This window comes from Xiphophorus couchianus, chromosome 11 (assembly GCF_001444195.1).
Source record: "Xiphophorus couchianus chromosome 11, X_couchianus-1.0, whole genome shotgun sequence".
In the NCBI taxonomy this organism is placed as follows: Eukaryota; Metazoa; Chordata; class Actinopteri; order Cyprinodontiformes; family Poeciliidae; genus Xiphophorus; species Xiphophorus couchianus.
In genome coordinates this window covers 23,897,895-23,916,632 of record NC_040238.1, presented here as the reverse complement: position 1 = coordinate 23,916,632, position 18,738 = coordinate 23,897,895, and the positions used below count along the sequence as shown (strand labels likewise).

At 38.3% G+C, this 18,738-nt stretch overlaps 1 protein-coding gene across 4 annotated transcripts in view; it reads right to left on the bottom strand.

Annotated features, from left to right (window-relative positions):
- specc1 (sperm antigen with calponin homology and coiled-coil domains 1) overlaps positions 1-18,738 on the bottom strand; it is an 88,957-nt gene that overhangs the window by 57,650 nt on the left and 12,569 nt on the right. The window contains exons 1-3 of one of the 4 annotated variants that reach the window (XM_028031229.1): positions 16,186-16,367; positions 11,362-11,523; positions 10,420-10,555 (exon numbers count right to left, since the gene is read on the bottom strand). In XM_028031229.1, the coding sequence (XP_027887030.1) occupies positions 10,420-10,555; positions 11,362-11,517 (292 nt within the window). In that variant the 5' untranslated portion in view covers positions 11,518-11,523; positions 16,186-16,367. Of the gene's footprint in view, positions 1-3,300; positions 3,433-10,419; positions 10,556-11,361; positions 11,524-12,453; positions 12,632-16,185; positions 16,368-18,738 lie in introns of those variants that run through there. The other 3 variants (XM_028031230.1, XM_028031228.1, XM_028031231.1) reach the window with 3 other exon arrangements.

Sequence of the window (18,738 nt, the reverse complement as noted above, 5' to 3'; positions counted from 1 at the left end):
ACAGAAAACTCTCAAACTGGGTGAATTAAAATAAATTTGGCAAAAACAGTGGGTCAAAATTCCTCCACATTTTGATGCAAAACACTGATTGCCAGTTGTAATAAAGATGTGACGGCTGTTGTTGCCCCCACCGGAGGCAAACCAGGCCAAGGTTGTTTAGAATAGCCTTTTTGTTCATAAATAAAATTATAACTACATTTTTGCATTTACTCGGGTCAAGTTGGTGAGATAAAATGTTTTGATGATTGGAAGTTATTAAGTTTGAAAACAACAAAAATCTAAAGCTAAATTGTTTTCTATATATATTGTCACTATGTTGTAATGGAGACAAATACTCTGGGGATGGGAGGAGAAACAAAATAAAGCTCCTCTGTCAATCAATCTTGTGTACACGCTGCTCAAACCCTCACCCTTTCTCTATGCTACACAGCTGGTTTCCCACAACAGAGCCAGCCATGAATGCCAGTTACCATGGCTACCCACAACAGCGGATAAACTGTTTTTCTGAAACAGTAAGTTGTTTCTCCGCCATTAGCACATTGAGCAGCGTGTACATCAGCATGATAGACAGTACTGAGACCCGTCTCCTGGCTCTGATTGGTTGATCCTAACTGGGAACAGTGCATTTCTTCAGATGTTAGTAGGATCACAGGGAGAAGCAAGAGCAGCTCAATTTTTCACAGATTATCAGAAAATGGTGACAGTTTTAACAAATATGTAAAAAGGAAGAAAAAAATGGTTTACAAAAGTTATATTCTGCAGCTTTAATGTTATTATCCCACCAACAGACAAGAAATTGAATCTCTGAATGTTTTTCAAGCAATAACACTACCTGCTGCATTGATATTGGCCATAGACCCATTTGGAATAAAGCTTGGCAGCATCCTGAAATATTAGAGTGAAGAATTCGCATCAATCATCCGAAGCAAGAAAACATTTGAGATTTTCCATTTTTGACCAAAACCTTTATTAAGCAAATATTGTTGAACTTTTTTTTTTTTACTCTGCACAAAAATGGGCATGAGCGAGTTCTAGGACCAAACTGACAATTAATCAAAACCCGGCAACCTGCTGGGCCGAAGCTCTGGTCTTGGCTCGTTTCCTAATGTGCAAGAGAAAAGAAGAGAAGAGAAGGGCTACAACAGTTTAGATAACAACCTGCTTATCGTGGCTGCAGACAGCTTATTCCTTCGCCTTCCAATTCTGAGATAACACCTTCTATCAAATTCAAGTCAGTTTCTTATATTTCCACGTTTCCTTTCCTATTTCCAGCACCAGGAATGTTTTTCCACTTCCCAGTCCTAAAACGTTTAATAGAGCTGGATGGCTTATTGAGAGCATCTGGCTAATCTTACTGCTCTTCTGGGGTTATATACTGTAGGTCAAGCAGTTTAACTAAACAACTTTGTCCTAGAAACACCCAAAGATCAATGATAGACACTTATTTTTATTAGGTGTAAAAAAAACCCAACAAACTTCTGTCTCTTAAATCTAGATAGATATACAGTAGATCCAGATAGTTAAACAGGGGTTACAATGGGGAAGAACTATTCAATTAAAAGTTCCCAAAATTAAACTTTTAGATACACCACAAGAAATAGGGGCTGAAGAAGAGGAGCATGCCCCCCTGGATGCAGAAAATACAGTACCTTTGTGCAATAAAGTTGGATTTTCTGAGTTGGAAAACAAAGATTTCCCATCAAGTCGGAATTCTAACTGGGAAAATAGGAACGTGCCGAGTTGCTCTACCTTGATATTGGCCATTGACCAACATCAATTGGTCTATGGGTAATTAGTACTGGTGTGTGAGAATCCAATATGGCTTTTCAGACACATAAAATGTTGTGAAAGTTGCCAGTATAACTATTGGTGCGTTTGTATCTCGTGTAAAAACAATTTGTGAACTGTAAGATGTACATTGTAAAATGCAGAGAAATATGTTGCTACTAGCCAGTATTTCTACAGTACGTAGACGTGAGAGCTAAAACAATGAGCTAATTCCACTAGTTTTCTGACTTGCAGGTAGAACGTGCTCTACTCGAGAGTCATTGTTCGATCTCCAACCTCCAAGATAAACTCAACAATCTCTCAGACAAACAGGGTTTGAACCATACAAAAAAACCCTGAACATTTTAAACAAAATGTAAAAATGTGTACTGTTTTCAATCATGCTACTGTCAACTATGGTAAACAAAGATAAGGGTAAAACTCACATAACCCTGATCTATAGCTTACTCTTATTATATATAACAAAGATTATTCCGATTTACTAAGGTGTCTCAATAAAAATACTGAGCATGGGTTTACATTTTTAACCTTTAGGTGAATCAGTGAGCTTTGCACCAGTTTCATTTTGAAGAATATTGGAGGAGGTTAGGAGTCACGAAGCACCACACCAAATACAGTTTAAATATTTACATTTTTTAGGAAAAAAAAAAAACAAAACAGAAAACTCAGACTTTAACCTTTAGCCACACATTCTTGTTACCTTAGTTTATTTCTTTTCTGCTGCGAGCCATTTTGCTCAGAAAATAATTAGTTTAACAGAAATGTTCTGCTGTGTAGATGCTGCAGTAAAAACATTCACTGTAAGTGTAAACCAGGAGTTAATGTGTTGGAGCAACAGCTTGTAATTGTTGCCTTCTCATCTGAAACAACTGCTGCATCCATCCCTGTATGGATGCAGCTTCTTTTTTTTTTTAACAAACTGATACATACATAAAAAGGTTTAATAAGCAAATGTTGTAGGTTGTCCTACTAAGCAGAGGTTAGAAAGCTGCGGAAGAGCTCGGCTGCTTTTGTCCCTTGGTAAAACTAAAAGCTGCTGCCGAGTGCAGTTCAGAGCCACTTTGAAATGGAAATCTCAGCGCTCGGGGCAGAGGAGGGATGTGAATGTGAGACTGATGATAGCATCTCCTCCTGTGAGGTGCCCTGGTGCTTACAGTAAACCCAACTCAGCGCTTTCTCTCCCCCAGACTACTGGTGGGCACACAGGTGCGTATTCAGACCTACTGCATGTGGAAACACACCAACGCACACAAAATGTGTCAGCTTTGCACAAATACCAACAGAAGGACTGCATGGAAAACTACGTTTCCTCCAAGCGCAGAGAAACTGGTCCGCCGCTGCTTTGTTGGTGTGCGTCCTGTAGGATGCTATTAATCAGAACTTGTCTTCCAGCGAAACACTCAGACATGACAGGAGATTAGCTCAGACCTGCTGTATTCTGCTGCTTTACATGAGCAAACAGGCGGACACATAGAGAGACAAACGAGCAATTTTAAGACACAAGAATCCGACCTGACTCCGTCTCCTCCAGTCTCCCTGCTTGGTTTCCCATGTTGGTCCACTCCCTGACTCCCACACGCTACAGTGAGGCAGACTAATCCAAGAATCTGTGACTGCAGGGGGGAGAGGTGTGTGTGTGTGTGTGTGTGTGTGTGTGTGTGTGTGTGTGTGTGTGTGTGTCTGTGTCAATGTCCGGACCGTCGTCTCCTCTCACAATCACCTCCGGTTGGTCACATGTCGACAAAAGCCATAAAAGATGGAAAAATCCTCGTCTCCCTCTGGTCCTCGCCGCTTTTCTCCACGTCTCTCTAGGACTGTGTGTGTGGGCATGTGCGAGGAGGCAGGCAGCGTGTAGCGTCAGTTCGTGTGAGTGTGTATGAATGTGTGTGATTGTGTTTGTCCTCCAGAGTGGTGACAGTATGTCACTCTGGCATGCAGCAGCCTTGTGTGTGCTTCATTATTGCCGTGATGACTGGGTTCAGCTCAGAAGAGGAGTGGCTTTCTCACAAATGCATGCACACACACGCCTCCTCCCTCTGCCTTCAGCCAGTTTACTCTCACCAGGATGAGGTGAGCGGTGGTGACCCACCTCTCTCAGGATGTACAGGAGAGAGAGGAGGATGGAGAGAAAAAACGCAGGATTTGGATTTTTGCTAAATGATTTTTGCTGGTTCAGTAACCAACAGGGTTTCTGCAGATTTCACCAACTCAGATGTAAGACTTTTTAAGATCTTTGTGACCATCATTTGTATCAAGACAAATTACATATTTTGTGATGCTCTCTACATCCTTAACCCCGTTAGCGTCTATCTTTTTCTGCACAGAATGTACATAGCATCGTACAGTTGGCAATAGAATACGGTCAGTAGCCAAGATAAAAGTCATACAGCCAACAAGTGATAAATTGCCACTTACCTTTCATGACAGACACAAAAAACCTCACTGACTAGCCAGCAAATGTATATTAGCAGCTAGTTTCTGATAGCCTCAACCACCTTGAGTCACAGATCAAATTAAGATGTTTGGGTGTAACTCAAATATTTGCCTGAGACAAAAGTTCAGCGAGAAAAAAAACATCAAGAACCGTGATTAACATGTTTAAGGTCAACTTACATTTTTAAAAGTGAATTTAAGACAATTTAAGGCCTTAATTTTAGATGAGCGAATTATGACTTTTTAAGGATGCTCGGACATCCTGAATTGAGAAAGATGTTTGCGATAATGAATTGACACAGACTTCTTCTAATTTATTTAGCCTACAGCTGTACCAGCAGGGAACAACGGCACGGTTGTGTTAGCGTGGATACAAAGTATAAAAAGATTTAGCCTGTTATATTTAGAATTAGCTTGACATTTTCTAATTGACATATGCGTTGAATATCGATACAAGCTGGATTTTTGTATTAGAACATATTTGGGAAAATCTTTTCTTTTCAGGTAAATGCATCATTTTGTATAAATGAGCAACATTCAGGAAATGGCCATAAAATTATCCTTAAGGGTACAACATAAAGAGTTTCCATCAGTTTTAAAACATATGAATGTTTTGTACACACTTGGTACAAAACATTTCATCCTCATTTCGAGGTGTACTATAACACCAACAAGGAGAAAGTTAAAGAATATGAACACATTAAGTAAATAAAAGGGCGCAGCATAAAATAACCTTTTAAAAAATCAACAACAAAGATTGGGCGGTATTAAAAGCTTCAAAAACGGTTTTAATCAAAAACACAAAAGTCAACTTTATTTCTAAGTTTTAAATGAACTTAAAATTTTCATTTAAAATTTTAAGTTCATTTTAAATTTTGACTATTGTACTAATGGCAATGTTATGTGTATGTATTGTTATTTTGATTTTGACACAGATGTATGAATCAAATAAAGAACTAACACTGCTAATATTTAGTGATAGTTTTCTAAAACCCAAATCTAACACGCAGAAACTCACTGGGTAATTAGTTGCACCGTTTAAATTCAAATTGCTCTTTAACAAAAGCTAATTTTCAAAGGTTATGTCGCATAAATAAGTAGTGGTATCGGTAGAGGGATAAGGAACTAACTGGAAAACAGAAGTTGAAAAAAAAGATTTTTAGCTTCTGAAAAACAAATACTGAAATGAAAGTAAATAAAATGCTCTCAAGAGGTTTAGCAGCTGTGCATTTATCTAATATTATATAATACTTCACTTAAAATGCTCTGGCAAAAATAGACCGGATATTAATCTCTCTCTAGAACTATCCAGCATGTTCTGATTCCAGGTCTTTCATGTCTCCCTACTGATGCAGAAGCTGCTGCTTTTCCATATTGTCCTCTCCTGTTGTGAGCAGCACATCCTCCTTAGTAAACAAACACGTCTCTAATCCATCTAGGAATGTTCTCCTCACCACAGGACGTCCATTTCTTTGCAGACCTGGTAAGACCATTGCAGTCTTTGTCTTTCAGAGACTTCTTTGTGGCCACAACATTTTAAGTTTTCTGTGCTTCAACTGATCCAGATCAGGACACTTTCTAAGTTTGTTCCAGATGCATTTACAATACACTTATCGGCCCTTTTATATTTAGCCACACACATTTCTCATATTGTAGAGAAGATATGCTTTGCCCAGATAACCATTTTACACACTATGCACAACAGGGGTTAATTAGGAGCAACTATAAACGGGATACCACATGGTGAATTACACTGTTCAATTGTACACAAGCCAGAACAGGAGACATTATACAGGACTCATTGTGATGGAATCATTTCTACGTCCGTCTGCAAGTCCAAACATATGTCTTATTAGCCGCTGACTGAGTGTGTCTGTTCGTCAAGCCTGACTGCTTGTGCAGGCTGAGGCCTCTCAGTTGATTGAGGCACATGCGGCTAATTTATCTGACAGATATGAGCAACTCTGGGAACATCGCTGTCGTTCTTTCTGTGCCTCCCAAACAATGGCATACAAGTAAAACAGGGTTAAGCTGCAACCACCTTACTCCTGACTAATAATCAGAATAAAAATTATCAAGCTTATTTTAATTTATTATGTGATTAATTGGTTATTGTGTCAAGCTTGACCTCTGTTTTCGATCATACTTTTTCCTTCCACTCCATTTTCTACGAATACGCATGACTTGACATTTATACTTTAACAATACCTTTTTAAAATTATTATAGAAAATTACAATTTTCTGAGAATAAATTTTAGGTTTTCATTATCTGCTAGCCTTAATCCTCAAACATTACAAACAATAAAGGGTTGGCATGTTCCACTCTTTAATGAATGAACCTATCTGAGTATTACCTTCTGAAATGAGTGACAAAAACATTGAATTTCCACGATATTCTAACATTTTTACATGTACCTGCGTCTTAGCCTGAATATGATGTGCCCTATGGATCTATGAATGATATAAATGTACGTCAGTGACTAGAATAGATCAGATCAGACAGAGAAATAAATGAATGAAGGACTTCTTTGTTCAGTTCACACAAACATCGATGATCAGAGTGAGAGGAAATCGACTGAATAATGGCAAAAGAAAGCACCCATCAATGAAAAACCATTGATCCAGTACGCCCTGTGGTCATACCAAAGAGGCTTTTCATTTCTGCAACAGGAACTTTTCTTATGTTCTGTCGCTTCTCTCTGCGTGCTCCGCAGGGACTCCTCCCTGAGTGAAAGCCCCCCTGAATTATTGACGAAGTGCTTTAAATAAGTCATCGGTGTGGGGCTGGGTTTTAACTCTTTGTCTGGCAGGAGGGCAGAGTTGGTAAAGCGCCAGATGGAACTGGAGCAACACTCCATTAGCAAAAATAACAGTTTTGAACTCATTAGCAGAGCCTGCTGTGAGGGCAGGGAAGGAAGGGGTCAGGCTGTGTGCATGCATGGCGGCAAAATGTATAAATGAGCAGCAGAAGATTTTTAGATGGTGTTCACAACCTTTCAGCCCTAAAATAACATCACAAAAACATAGTAAAATGTTTTCTTTGAGCTAGATGATGATGGAGACTTGCGAAAGTATTCATTAAACTTTTAAACATTTTAGCAGCTTCTGATCAAAGAGAAATTTTACATTAAAGAAAACATAGAAAATTATATGAAATTGCCCTTAAACTTCACAATCATACACTTCTTTATGTTGGTTCATTAAAATCCCACTGAAGACAAAATGTGAAGATGTTCAAGGAGTATGAAGATTTTTGCCGATATCCAAATGAGACTTAATGAACATAACATTTGCTGTATAGTGATTATACGTACACAGATCCACCTCTGCTTGGAATGCATGATAACATTTTAGCTGGTTTGGAGTCTGGAAAGTCATGGCAACACTCGGTGTGTTTCAAACCAAACCTGCAATATCACCAAAGAAACCTAAAAACATATTCAACTATTAAACCCAAAACTGTTGAGCTCTGATACATTCCAGAGAAACTTTTAACCATCAATCAAATCTAGCATTCAAAGGATCTCAAAATATCACAGATCGTCACCCACTCTTTATTCAAATCATGTAATTTCCCTCTTAAGGATTTCTAGCAACCATAAAGTCAGACTCCCATGTTTGGCATTTAAAACACGAGGCTCCATAATGGCCGTCAAACTTTGCACACACAGTTAACCGCTGCCACTCTTTCAGGTGCCACATCACATTTTCCACACTCCAGTTTGCTTGCTTTTTCAGACTGACTTCACATATCCACTCACTGTCTGGCTTCATATGTCTGGATGCGCAGTGGCGATTGTTCATTGCCTTTCCCACACCAGGTGCAAAGCAGCGCACTCTGCCTGAGGGATGTTACAAGGAAAATTCGTCAAATTTGTTTAAACCTGCCTTGTAATTTTTTTCAGGATTGGAATAAGCTTAAGGGTGTTGTGTCAATTTGAGCAATGCAAGAAAAAGCCAATATGTATGTAAAAAGTTAATTAATGGAGGAATTTTATCATAAATATATCAACCACCAAGATACAAGACACAGGGGAGTTTATAACTGTAATTTTGGTAGACTACCAGCAATCTTCTGGAAATCTAGGTCAATAAGAGGATGTCAACTTTAATTATTTAGCATGAATTGCACAAAGCAGGAATTTGTTCTTGTCCTCGGGTGTGAAAGCCTGACCTGTTGTTAATTAGAGCACAATCCAGCGAAAGTTGATCGGGGTCTAATTTAGTGTAACAGGAGCGAGAGCAGGAGTTGGCTGCGGTTTCCCGACTCCTCCACAGTCTTTTGTCATGCAGTGAAAAAAAAAATCCCTTTAAAGAACAAAATGACGAGCAGAAAAGCATCCTGGGAATCGGGCAGCATAAACAAATAAAGATTTCTAACACACTGAGGGTTCTTTGAAAAGATGCACCAACAAACTCCTAATCTCCAACTTCCTTGTTTTCACTAAGTAGAAAATACATTATTTAATTTTTTTTGAACCAGATCTTCTATTAGTTTTAGTTAATCGCATAAAGTGTTATGCCAACTAACAATGGGTGTTACAATTTTTTAAAGGACTATTCATATTTAGGACTGCAACCTATTATTTGCAGTCTATTATTTTAGCTATTATTTTAGTAATGTGTTTTCTATTGATTATTGTGATGATTAATCAAATACAAATATTGCCACATTCTGCAAAATTTTCATCTAAACACTTGAGGGTTTTTTTTGTACAAGATTAGAAATGCATAAAAATGCAAATAACTGAATAATTAAATTCCTTTAAATAATAAAAATGTTATTACCTTGATCATTTGTAGTGAAGATGCATCTGAAGCTAAAATAATACTTCTGACATGTGGAGAGTTCAGCCTTTTATACTTGACTTGGTATCAAAGCAGTCTAGGACTCATCTGGCAATCACTTTTTGGATTAATGGAATAATAACTGGATAGCAGTGTTGTAGTCAAGACCAACTAACCCGACCAAGACAAGACCAAGACCGAAGGAAGTCAAGACCGAGTCAAGACCAAGACCAGCGCCCCGCGCAACATGTCACAATAAAATGTGAAATATGATCAAAATTGCTAATCAAATTGATCTGAAAGATTCACATCCCCATAAAAACACCTAGATATTAAATACTTAGAGCTCAAATAAATTTAACCAATATTAAATTCCGTCTCTGTGCTACAATCTGCGGTGGTCAGAAACATTGGTGAGTCACGTTTTGCTTGGATTTTAATCGGTGCGTTTTGCATCCATTGAAAACAAACATGTTAACAAATAAACTGGACAGTATGCTGTAAGTTTAGTGATATTTCCACAGTTGCGTTCTTGACTGGTCTTGAAATAAAATCCCGAGTCCTCAGCGCCAGAGACCAAATGCGGTCGAGTCTGAGACGAGACCATCAAAAAATGATCTCAAGACCAAGACCGGTCTCGAGTACTACAACACTGCTGGATAGCAAAAAGGATTTTTTTTCTCCCTGCAGAATTTGAACCAATTAAAGCTAAAGCAAGCTTACAAAGTTTTCTTTTCTTAAATGTAGAATGTATAATATTATCTTCCAGTTTTGGCTTAATTACTGCTCTGAGCATGTTGATCTTTCAGCAAATACCCTGTTTCAGAATCTGTATGCTGTTGTTAATGATTATTTGATTACTAAAGTAGATGACAATTATTTCAATAATCACAATTAATCATTTAAGCCCTAATCATGACATGGTTATTGCTCGTCATGATTAGGGCTTGATTAGGCTCCAGTACCCACAAGGGAAAGGCATGTAGGATAATGGATGGAATAAGCAACACAGCTGATTCAAGATGTCATGAAGTGTCCAAGGAAATTTAGTGCTAATGAATAAGTTAAAAGAAAGGCAAACTATTGTACATAAATGCTACAATAGAGAAGTAAATACAATTCCAACTACTAAGTGTAAAAATAAAGTCTCCATTAAAACACTCAGTCATTTATAAATTATAAAATGGCTCATTAACACTTTTCAGGCCACAACCTCCACAGAGTTCCTTCTCAGCCACCAAAGCCTCAATCCCACTAACAAACAAGCGCAAACAATGAAAACTAGAGAAAAAGAAAATCAATAAGACAACAGGCCTGCGCTCCAACAGAAGTCTTAGCAGTGCTCTGTGGCCACCTAGTGGCGGCATGTGGTCAATTCACCAACTGAGCCAGAAGCTGCAGAGCGCCTACCTGAAAGGCTGCGAGGCCGGGCCTCTGCCAGGTCAGAGATTCCTCCAGTAGTGACGGTTTTCTTCATCCGGGAGCCGGCGGCTGCGGCGCCAAGGGCCGGCTTCGTCAAGGCATCGTCACTGCTGGCCCTTTTCAGCTTCAAACACACAGGTCAGGTTAGTGCCAACATTATACTCTTCTACTCCTTAAATAAAACCAAATGCTTGACAAAGTCTCCTAATTTGTAAATATAAGTATAATCAATCTCAGTGTAAATCCAGCTGTTTTGTGAAGGACTCAGACGTTTGTTAGACAAGATGTTCCTTCAACATTAGTGAAGGAACATCATAATAGGGCTGAAACGATTGATTGGATTAATCTTGATGAATCGGTTATTGAAATAATCATCAACTAAATTAGTAATCAATTAGTCGTTCACTGGAGTATACAGAAATTCAACATTCAAAGCAATAATTAAGCCAAAAATGTTTAAAAAATGTATACATTTTGTATTTAAATTAAAAACATTTTTTCATGCTATATTAAAAATATATATGGTATATTTTTAATATAGCATTTTTAATATTCTACCCAGAACTCATCACGTAGCAATTTTAGCTTCACCCGAATCAAATTCTGTTCATTAAAAAACATTTTGCATCCAATTATTAATCAGCTAATATATACTGTGTGTATATATATATATATATATATATAGTGTATATAGTCAATAAATCACCCCTACACTGTATTGATGTTAAGTCTAGCAGAAAGGGATGGGATCTTTTCACATGTTGATGTTAGATGTGCTTTTTCTTTAGCTGCATCCTTTGCTACAAATGGTCAAATGTGCACTAAAGGAACGTGACAGAAACAGTTATGAGTTCTAGTTAGATTGTAATAATCTTCTGAATAAATTTAATTTAATTTCAGGTTAAATTACACCTGGTTGCTGTGACTCACCTTGCCCAGCCGCTGGTCTGAGGCCAGAGTGTTAGAAGATCTGGAGTTCCTCAAGGCTGCAGAGGTGGAGGTAGAGGAGGTCAAGGAGGCCTGCCTTACCCGCTCCTGGAGTCCCGGCTTGGGCAGCCCTACTTTGGTGGCGCCTGATTTTAGCATGGCTGTCTGTTTGGAGACAGAAAGGCTATATTTAGCATTTTTATATTTTATTTTTACCTCGGTGCTTAGTAACTTTTGTCCTAATTGATTCTATCTGGAGCTTGTTTAATGATTATCATAGCAAAAACAGACTTCTCCCCTTTAACTTGAATCATTTTTTTCCTTCAAATATTGTTATACAATTATCCAGGTTTGGAACACACAGTGCCAATAGGAAGCACAGAAGAATAGGGACAACAAACCTATAAGGTAGCAACACTGTCTGGTGGCATTTTTTGCTGTTCCAAAATACACAAACGAAGAGCCGCTTTAATAAGTAACACCATTGAACTGCTTCCTGACAGAGGAAGGTAAAGGAACAGCCTCTCTTATCTAATTTGCTCAAACTTGGAGGAACTTACCAAGACTTGACACAACATGCACATAAGTAGCAAGTAGGCATGCAGATGCCTAAGGCCATAATGGTTATCTTTCTGAAAAATATATGTTTTTAAAAGCCCACACAATGAGGGGTTTGTGTTTCCATCGCTAACAGGATGTGGTCAGCATGACTGCGTTTTATGTTTCAAGGAAAATCCTTCATCTGGGGAAAACAGGAGGGCACTTAAACATGAGCATGCCTCCTGTGTTGTTCCCCGTGGCCAGGCTGACTTATTGATTAGGGTTTTAGCAACCTGATCTCCTGAGGCAACTGGATAATTCACAATAGACCCGTTACATGACACACACGTGGGTTTATTAGTCAACCGTACACTTATGAAGCATTATAATAAAGCCTCGTCATTTACTTCTGATTCTCTGCACCAAAAAGTGTATTTTGAGTGAATATCTGGAGATGAAAAGCTGAACAAAACTAGAAGAAAAAACATGTCTGAACGATTCCAGAGAGTTCTTCAGAATCATTATAATTTAAAAATAACGGATGCCTAAAAATACCTGAGGTACCGGATGTCTAAACAGCCTTCAGGTCTGAGTGTGAGTATGCAAGGTTGTTTGTCCGGTCGGTGCGCAGGGTGTACAACGCCTTTCGCCCAGAGACCGCCGAAGAATAAACGGTGATAAAAATGAAAGGATGGATGGATGTTAATAGGGGCGGGCATCTTCTGCATCATTTATTGTGGAAAACCTCGGATGTTAAATGTGATTCGTTATGTCAAATAAAAAGCAAAACTGAAAGCATCATTGGAAATGTTATCGTTCCCATTTTTGAATTTCACAAGATCACAAATAAATATCAGTAACTTGGAAAATATGATTAAATATAGTTACTTTGTGCCATTTAGTGAAATAAATCACACCTAAGTAAGTGGCATCCTGAAGAAGCCTGTTTCAAATGGGAATGTTTTCCTGGAGTAGTATTTATGTTTGTGGGGCTAAGAAAGCTCTTACATACCTTAAAAATAAATATTTTTAAAAATCATAATTTTTATCATTATCGTAATAGTACCACAAAATAGCACAATAAATTCAAAGTCAACATCGGCCAACCGTCATCTCTAAGTTTCTGTTCTCGTAATATTTCTTCTGATTTTCTAATCACTAAATAAATCTTTACTGCTTTATTAGTAGCTTTGTGTTTTTCATGCTTATTTAATATATTTCTTGATTTCAGCACGTTAATCAGTATAAATACCACTGGGTACAAACCTAAACACAGTTGGAGACGAAATATTAAAATAAAAATGTCCTTTGGAGGGACTCTACTATTCTTCAGCAAGGATACACAGGATTGTGTTCATTCTTTAAATAATGTATTATGAGAAGATGGAGGATGTAGTCTGCAGTCACAGAACTGATAGAAAGTTTAATAATTTACCTCTCATCTAGAAATAGTGCTGGTATACACATGACATGCAAATCATATGATGATGAAGCTACAAACACTTTGTGAAATAATCTGTTGACTTTTTGTGTCAGTGTTTACAGAAAAGATTAGAGGAGTTTCAGGACTTGCTGATTGTGTTCAGTGTTTTGTGTGAGAGCATGTGTTTCTCTTCTGGCCCATCAGATGATCCTCAGGACTTCTCAGGGCAATATCCTGTGACTAACTCCTGCCTGAGTGGGCAGTCCAACAACGCCTCAGCAGTGACGTCTTACCTCGTCTCAGGTCATTTTACACGAGTTTTACTGAGAGGCACAAGTTTGACCTGCTCTGATCTCAACATGGACAAACAGAAAAGTTGTGATTTGAGATGTTCCCGTTTAGGATACTGTATTTATATTTAAAAAAAAAAAAACCATAAATAACCAGAACGATTAAAGATAACCTGGCAGCTTTGAGAGTAAAAAAAGCTCTTTGGCTTCACCTCTTTTGGCCACTGCGGAGCTGCATTCTGCAAATGTGACCTCGCCATATTGCACTGCGGAGGTCTGATTCTCATGAGCCAGAATGGTGTCCCACTGATTTCCCAACGACCTACTAGCTGTGAAACCTCAATCAGGGAAGCTCCGTTCTCATCTCTTGAACAACGTAAAAGTTTAGATGAGAAACTGATTGCTATTTAGCTGACAATAGAAATCTAGAAAGAGTGACTGGACTACATTTTTTTACAACCTGATAAAAATTCACAGGCAGAAAAAAGGCATGGCTTTGAACATGACTTGTAAAATCCTAAACATGGACCCTGCTCTAAAAAAAATCCAAACTTCATATAAAGGCAAGCATAATTTGTGGTTCTGAAATAAGTCATAGGTAGTCATCTGCCTTAATTACTGCTAAAAACAGCACGTTAAATGGTAGGCTGAATATGGGACAAAGTGCTGGAGCAGTTTTATGGACTACACTACAGAGGAGAGAAAAGAAAAAAGGGAAGTTATTTATACACATTTTGAATATATATTTATTTACAGAAATAAATGAAGGCTGCCAGTGGTACCAATTTCAGATGGCTCAAAAGTTGATATTTTTCACAAAACAACCATCCGATTTTCCATCTGACTCAATAACCCATTAAAAAAAGAAATTGTGGATGTACGACATCAACAGTGCAAATGTTTCTAAAGTAATATATTAATCTCACATATGTCCTTTTTCAGCTTCACTAAAAGGCAGCCCAATCTGTTAGAAACTCAATCATTTTGAACCAGTTCAATAAGTTAGTGGTAACAACACTCTTCACTGTGGATGTTGTTGCTGAAGGAGGAGCACTCAAAATTCAGACGTCCCTATGTTGCGAATCTTAGAGTTAAAGTAAGGGTTTGTATTCTCTGGGGAAAAAATACTTTTTGTAAGGCTACCTGCTGCTAGTATCTGATGCTACACTCCATATCCATTTAGTTTTAAAACAATAATAACTAATACCGTGTTTTACAGCGACTGCTCCCTCTCACACACACAAAGTGTCACCTCATCTCCTGATATAGATCATTAAAGGCCACTCAATGCAGCAGAGTCAGAAAAAATTGTTTTGCAAGCTGCTTTGTGTGTGTGTATATATATAAAACAGACCGAGTAAAATCGAACACAACTGTTTTAATTTGTTATCCAGAGTTCATTTTCACATAGTCTGGGCAATTCCAATTCTAACCTTCAACAGAGCAACTGCAAAGCAAAAAATAGAACATATTGATTCATATTATACACATACATAGTAGTTTAATAAATCAGCTACAATGCTAATGTACTTTTTGTGTGCACATTATTTACATAAATATACAATCTGGCTAACATGGCTTATCATAACCTATGATCAGAGGCAGAAACAGCTCAGCGATCAGAACAGCTCCTTAAGTTTTAAGTTGAGACACTACAGCAGTGCAACCAAGTACTCCTACAACTTCAAACACTCACTGTATGTCAGCATGGTTAGAATAAGCAGTAAAGAGGAATGCATGCACCCATAGCAAGGAGCTCTACATGTAAAACAACATACATCCTCTCTGTGTTTGCACATCTTAAAAAAACTACAGATATCATGTTGATCAAAGAGGAAATAGTAGTCCTGCAAAGTTGTGGCTGCAAAATTAGCTGCTTTCCTGTTGTGGTTTATAATCAGGCACTTAAAGATAGTTTGACGTTCTCTTAAACATCTCGAGAGGTTACGAAGTACAACGCTGCTACATTCAGGTCATGACAGTAGTAGACTTAGTAAAGAAAATGAACATAGGAAATTACATCCTGTCAATATTCTTGCACATCTTAAAAATAACTACAGATATTATATTGCTCAAAGGGGAAATAGCAGTCCTGCAAACTGTGGCTGCAAAATTAGCTGCTTTCCTGTTGCGGTTTTTAATCAGGCATCTAAAGATAGTTTGACGTTCTCTTAAACATCTCGAGAGGTTACGAAGTACAACGTTGCTATATTCAGTTCATGACAGTAGTAGACTTAGTAAAGAAAATGAACATAGGAAATTAATATTATTGCAGCAAAGTGTAAATAGCATTATCTGTTATATGCCATTGTTCCTAAAAGTTCTGACCCAGCTCTTATTTCGCTTTTGGAGAAGCGGCAGAGACGAGCTGCCAGAAATGTCAGAAATCAAGCTGAAAACGTCTACTGCCGATGTTTTCCCAGACTTTCTTACTTGTTATATAAAGTTCAATCTTCCCCCCTTCCAACGCCTTTTGAAAACCAAACTCAAACCAATTTTTGATCTAAAATTTAAAAAGAGGATATCAAAACAACAAAAGCATACAGCATGTGACGTCTTGAGCAAACCACTCACTTGCTAAGCAGCAGATGCTGTCCTGGAGCCTGAGTGATCTGCTCCACAACTGAGGATAAATATCTGCTGCTTGGCTCTACAGAGCAAATCAGGGGGTGAAAATGAAAAGACACGAGAAGCGACCGACGGCCTCCACACAGCAGCCAGAAAGAGGAAGAAGGGCCTTGCTCTCTTTCTGCTTCATACAAAGGAGAAGCGTGTCACATAGCTGCTGCCATGGGCATGTTTCTGTTCTCACCTCTCAGTTTTACACTTGTGATTAATAAGGGTTAAAAAAAAAAACACTACCAAAACAAATTCTTACCGATATTGTTGGTGTAGTTTCTAGTGCAAACAACTTGGTACACTTGAAATAAGACAAGTAAATAATCTGCCATTTTTCCCATATTACAAGTTAAAACATAATCCTGCACTGGAAGATAATTTCATTTATAACTAGTACTTTTTCATTAATATTAATGAATTATTGACTTAAAACAAGCTCCTATATTGTGCTGAAAAGTTACTTGTAAGTTTGTTTTGTCTTATTTCAAGTGTAGTAAGATATTTGCACTTGAATCGAGACCAAAAATATTTGCTAAGGCTTTGAGGTTTTTTTGCAGTGAAGGAAGAAAGAACCAGAGGGAGGGAGGGATCACCATCATGTGACACAAACAACTGGGCAAAGTGAGAGCTGAACAAGAGCGATGAATTTTATTCTGAAAAGATTAAACTATTATTTAATTAAAATGCAGTGCAGCCTTTGATCACATGAAAGATCAATCACAATATTTTTTAAAACGACAAGTTTTACAAACTAATCCTGCTGCAACTCCAATCTATTTATAACAATATTGTTTTGTTACCACACCAGGTTGTGTGGGCAGAAACAGCAGCAACTGGCACTGACAAAGCCCATCTGTGTCTCAGAAAGCCTCAGTAATATGAGGGTGGATCATTTGTGGACTGGCTGACAGTCAGAATTTATGTTCTTCAGTAATGGTCTCATTTTGATCCCACAACATGCAGCTTGCCAAGGATGTAGAGCATGTGGGTTGAAAGTGAACTGCATTCGGGTCTGGGATTAAACGGGCTTCAGCTTGTGGCCAGTGGTTAACAGAGGAACTCAATCTGACCACACCCCTTCGCAAGCAACAGGCTGCCTTTTAAAGTGTTGCAGCTAAACTTGAGCAAGACTGCAAATTGCTTTTAAGGCATTACACACTCCCACGTCCTGTTGCAGAGACAGATTTTTTTCAGTGTGGTTTAATCTCAGTATAAATGTAGATGTTCTATGAAGGCCTCAGAGGTTTAGGGGGTTTTCGTACCTCATAGTCCGGTAGACTCGGTTTGATCGGGGACCAAAATTGAAACATTTGTTACATTTCTGGCTGGTGTGATTCTCTTTCACACTGCACAGTGTCAAACAAACCAAACCCTTTGAAAAACCTCCTCACCTATGGTGGCGCTGCAACAAGAATGACATAAGGAAATGACAGGAAAACATCTAAAGAAGACACTGAGAACAACTTCCTTCACAAAAACAAAAATTGACTTTTAGCAGTTGTAGGATTTCTCTTTTGTCTTTGATATAAGACTGCAGGCCACTTCTCCTTCCAGGGTTAGACTCCTACATTTGTTTTGTTTGTATTTACCCAGAATACCGTGCGCTACAGTTTGCCTCCTGCTTTTGGAGTGGTCTCAGGTCCAACTGGCATTCACATTCAACTGAGCTAGGTTTTTAGGCAAACCAGAGTTTGCTTTTTGCCCCAGAGATCAATTACACATTCACACCTCCCCAAATGAGCCGGACTTTCTAGGCAAACAAACAAGAGTTCAATCAAAGTGGACTAAACAGGGCTGGTGAGAATGTATCCGTAGAGAACAAACAGCATCGTGAAGACCATGGTGAAAAGTTTAAAGCAGAGTTAGGTTGCAAAACATTATCCCAAGCGGAGGTTTTGTCTCAGAGCACAATCCATCATTCAAACATGGAAAAAGTATTGCACAACTGGAATCCACCAACATATGGTCATTCACTTAAACCAACAAGCCAGGCAGGAAGAGAATTAATCTAGAGAAACAGCCAAGAGATCTGTAGTAACTTTGGAGGAGCTGCAGAGTTCCACAGCTCAGGAGAATGTGCGGAATTTGCAGTCACCCAAATATCTAGCCTTGTGAAAGAAAGGACAGAAAGAAGTAACCCTCCAAATGTTTACTTCTAGAGAAACTTGTACTCCCTGGATAATTTCCCTAAACTTTTAGCCATTTTTGTGTTGATCTAGCAAATAAAATCCTAACACAACTAATTGAAGTTTGTGGTTGTAACATGACAAAATGTAAAAGACTCAGGGACTATGAATGCTTTTGAAAGGATCTGTATTTACATCGAGCCTGTGGTGATACCGCCATGTGAATTGCAGCCCACATATATTTTGTCAATGCAGTGCTTCATTGGTGTTACTGTCTTCTGTGGTCTCATTCAGTCTGTGTGGCGGCACTAAATTCCTCCATGGGGACACAGAGTGTTGGCTGTTTTCCACAATGTTTGGAGCCATGTTGACACATAGCACT